At 42.1% G+C, this 3716-nt stretch overlaps 1 protein-coding gene across 1 annotated transcript; it reads right to left on the bottom strand.

The window, feature by feature from the left end:
- Positions 1-404: 404 nt before the first annotated feature.
- On the bottom strand, positions 405-1587 carry POU6F2 (POU class 6 homeobox 2). The gene has a single exon (XM_086395981.1). It carries the CDS (start codon positions 1505-1507, stop codon positions 839-841), a length of 669 nt encoding a protein of 222 aa, XP_086252107.1. The 5' UTR covers positions 1508-1587; the 3' UTR covers positions 405-838.
- Positions 1588-3716: the final 2129 nt, after the last annotated feature.

Below are 3716 nucleotides of genomic sequence, written 5' to 3'. Positions count from 1 at the left end.
ATCCAGGATGCCCACCACCCCCCCCCCAAAAAAAAAAACAAAGACAAAAACAAAACAAAACCCTCCCCCCAAATAAAAACCAATAGTGAGCCTTACAGAATGGCTTCAACAATGGCACCCACCCCACAGGTGGTGACAATAGATAAGAAAGATGGGAGAAATCAGGCTTTCTATTTTTCCATTAAGTACAAATGTAAAATCTCAGAACACAACTTGACAGGCAGAGAAGAATAGACTTATGGTCGCGTTTGCAATGCAGTGTTTCTGACTTTGGTTAATAGGTTTCATAGTGAATCAGCACTTAGAACCTGAAAGAATGCCGTCCATAGTTCCTCCTCCAGGTGGCAGGCTTGTATTCGCTTTGAACAGAGAAAAGTTTTCGTTTGTTGTTGGTGTTTTTTTTCTTTTCTTTTTTGGTTTAATTGTTTTTCTTTTTCCTTAAAATGTGTTCACATTTTCATAATGTACAGAAAAAGAGTTTGTGGTTATTTGGTTTGCTTTAAATCCATTAAAAAACTGGCTTTGGGGAGACAGGTGGGGGAGGGACCTATCCTCCTCCCGACACCTGCAATGTGGTGTACTCCTTGTTTAAAAATTTTCAAAAAAATTCTTTTTTTCTTTTTTGGAAAATCCCATGGAGGTGTATAAACCATCCTGTCCACTTGGTAATTTTCTTAGTCTTTTACTTACAAGGGTGATGACTGGGGCTATCTTAAAATTTATTTTTAATGTAATTTTTTTTTCTTTTTGTGGGGAGGGGTTGGTAATGGGATAAAGTCCCAAGGGTGGAGTTTAGTTCCCGTGGATTTTTTTTTTCTGATTTTGAGAGGATGTCTCTTTAGGAATTTTCTTCCAGCGAGTCTGTTAAGGGTTCCAAAGGGACCGCCGTGGTCGGCTCGTGCTGTTTTAAGCGTTTAATCGTGTTCTTCAGGGCTTGCCTCTTATTGCAGAACCAAACTCTAACTACTTCCCGGTCATAGTTCAGCTTCTCGGCAATTTCGGTCATTTCCTGCCCAGAAGGGTGTGTGTTCTTCTCAAAGTGGGCATTGAGGATCTCAAGGGCCTGGGGCGTGAAGGAGGTGCGCCTCTTGCGCTTTTTGGACGGTTCACTCCCGATAAACTCGGTCAGGTTCTGCATACCTGCTCGATGGCGGGCCTCAGCCTCAGCCATCCACCGCTCAAGCACCGGCTTGATCTTCTGGGCACTTTTAGGAGTGATGTCCAGCTTTTCAAACCTGGCAGGATACAAAAGGCCAGGGTTCAGTTTGGCTGTCAGACTGCTAGCTATAGTGTTCTCTTGGGCTTCCTGTGGTAGGAAAAAGTGGCTTCTCAGGATGGTGTGTCTGGGGGGAAAATTGAGAAAGAACAGTCTTACACTGAGTCCTCTGCCAGGGTGGGCCTTCTGCCTGCCTGCCTGCCTGACTGACTGGCAGAGCGAATTCACTCCAGATAAGCAGCCAGCTGCAAGGTAGCCCACCCTGCTCAAGCCAGCGCCCACTACCTGCATGCTTCATGCCCCCCACATGCAGCCCGCACACCCACATGAGGACCAAGTAAGCACGGGTGGACACAGCACAACACAGCAGCCACCATGACAGAAACAAAAAACCACTCGTGGATCTTTTTCCTGCAAATGCTTGAGATCTGAGCTTTGCTTTGAATCCACCCAGCACCAATTCCCCCAAACTTCAGAATCCTTTAGGCAAAAATTAATGCCAGGAAGTGACATCAAAGACAAGAGCTGTCATGTTCTTTTGCTTAAAATGATTCTTTGTATGTTTTCCATTTGGTTTCCTTCAATCCCCGCCATTGACTTGGTGATAAAAAACGTTCTATCCATTGTAATCATCAGTGATGGCAACTGGGACACGTTTCTTTTATGATTCTCTTTTCATCTCTGTTTTGTGTCTCATTTTAATCTCGTTCTCTTCCCCCAAGCCCACCTCCCATCTCTGTCTCTCTCTGGTAACAAACAATTTTCACCATATGTAAGTTAACAATATGCTCCCTTTTCAGGTAAAATATAACCCCTTGTTACTCTACTGTTGGACTCAAACAGCTGGACACATTGTAATTACTATGAACACCCCCACTCCCTGGAAGCGCTAGGGCCACCTCAGGCCTTTCAACACCGTCCAGTGTAATGGTGTACTTTTGCACCAGGGTATCAAGCTGTGTTTAATGTGCTATATCTGCAAACTGTACTTGAATGATATCATTTTCTGTAAATGAGGTCTTCTATATATCAATTGCCATCAGCAATTCTTAGCAACACTGACTTAAAAAATATGAAGCATCTTGGACAAAATTATATACAGTGTTTTAAGAGGTCATTCTGGTATCAAATTCATACACACTCTCAATGGAATACAGTACCCATTCCTTTTGTTTGTTTGTTTATTCTAATACTAAATGCACAGCCCTCCAGGATGACAACTTTGGATCCGTAGCATTCTCCTCTATCTTTTCAAGTGCAATGCTGTTGAAAAACAACCTTCTGACTGCAGAGTACATCTTATTACAATTGACTGTTTTCATAGAGTGAAAATGAACCTGCTCTTGTCACAGCATGTTTTAGGAGGATGCTTGCAAAAGGACACAAAAGGATAGGCTTCCTTTATGTGCCTTAATCTTATTTTTTGGCATCCCATTTTAGATATCCTATGTTGTGATAAGCAGCACCAATAGTATCAAATTTTAATGTGATTCCCATAGCATTCCCTTTCACATAGAGATCAAGAAGTTGTTTATCTAAAAAAAAAAACTCCCAAATTTTGGCTGGTCAAAGAGGAAACAGCTTTTAAAGTGCTTCCACTATAAAATGAACTAATTATTTATTATCATTTAACGAGCTGCTCCCTGGGGCAGGCTCTGTTAAAGCGCTCATTGTTGTGTTCATTTGCCACATACCACACTTGACCATCATTTGCTGCAAAACTTCCAAAGGTAAAGTCTTGATAGTATGACAACAGGCTTTATAGCACTGTGGGATGGGGATAAAGGTTGTGATAAGGATGTCTGGTTTACTGATGGTGTGTTTTCCTCTGTGTCTCTGATGTGGGGGCATTTGTCAAAGCCTTAGGGAGTCCCTGCAGCTAATAAGGGGAGAGTGACACTAGAGCGTGTGCAGAAGCAGAGTCCTCCCCACACTTATTCACTGGAGTTGTTCCATTGTCAGATCTTGGTCTCTTTCAAGACTTCCATTTTTCCCCCTCTTGGTAGTTAGCTCTAAAAACTACCCTGTTGAAACACTAAGAGCTAGAAAAGGGCCCCAAAGTCCCCATCTGCCGTTTTCTATTAAACAGTGAATACCCGCCAAGTCACCTTTTCATTTCAGCCATAGTTTTTTTTGGCTTCCAAAAGATATTTTAGAAATCAACATATTTGATTGGCAATGCCCAAGAAATACTACGTGTGTTAGTGAAAACCTTACACAGCACTTCAACCACGAGAAGAAAATTGCATTTTAGGACTAAAAATAAGCCAAAGAGGACTTTAGCAACAATAGTACATGGGCAACAACTTCAAAACCTGTGGCAGCCTTTATCACCAGCCTGTCGAGATGAAACAAAATTAATGTTTCCCAACAGGGAGCAACAGTATTCATATCATTTGATGCTGCTTGTTAGTGTTGATGCTTCGGTACATGTTGTTTGGAATAACATATACAAGCCTGGAAACAAATTTCCCAGCAGTAGTAGCCTTGTATAGACTGA

This window comes from Bos grunniens, chromosome 4 (assembly GCF_055505025.1).
Source record: "Bos grunniens cultivar Pamir isolate PY7600 chromosome 4, Bosgru_T2T1.0, whole genome shotgun sequence".
Classification (NCBI taxonomy): domain Eukaryota; kingdom Metazoa; phylum Chordata; class Mammalia; order Artiodactyla; family Bovidae; genus Bos; species Bos grunniens.
The sequence above is the reverse complement of the archived record's forward strand: the minus strand, read 5'-3'. Positions and strand labels throughout refer to the sequence as shown.

Coding starts and splice junctions, on each gene's coding strand:
- POU6F2 (XM_086395981.1), bottom strand. CDS start 1,507: ATGCAGGTAGTGGGCGCTGGCTTGAGCAGGGTGGGCTACCTTGCAGCT.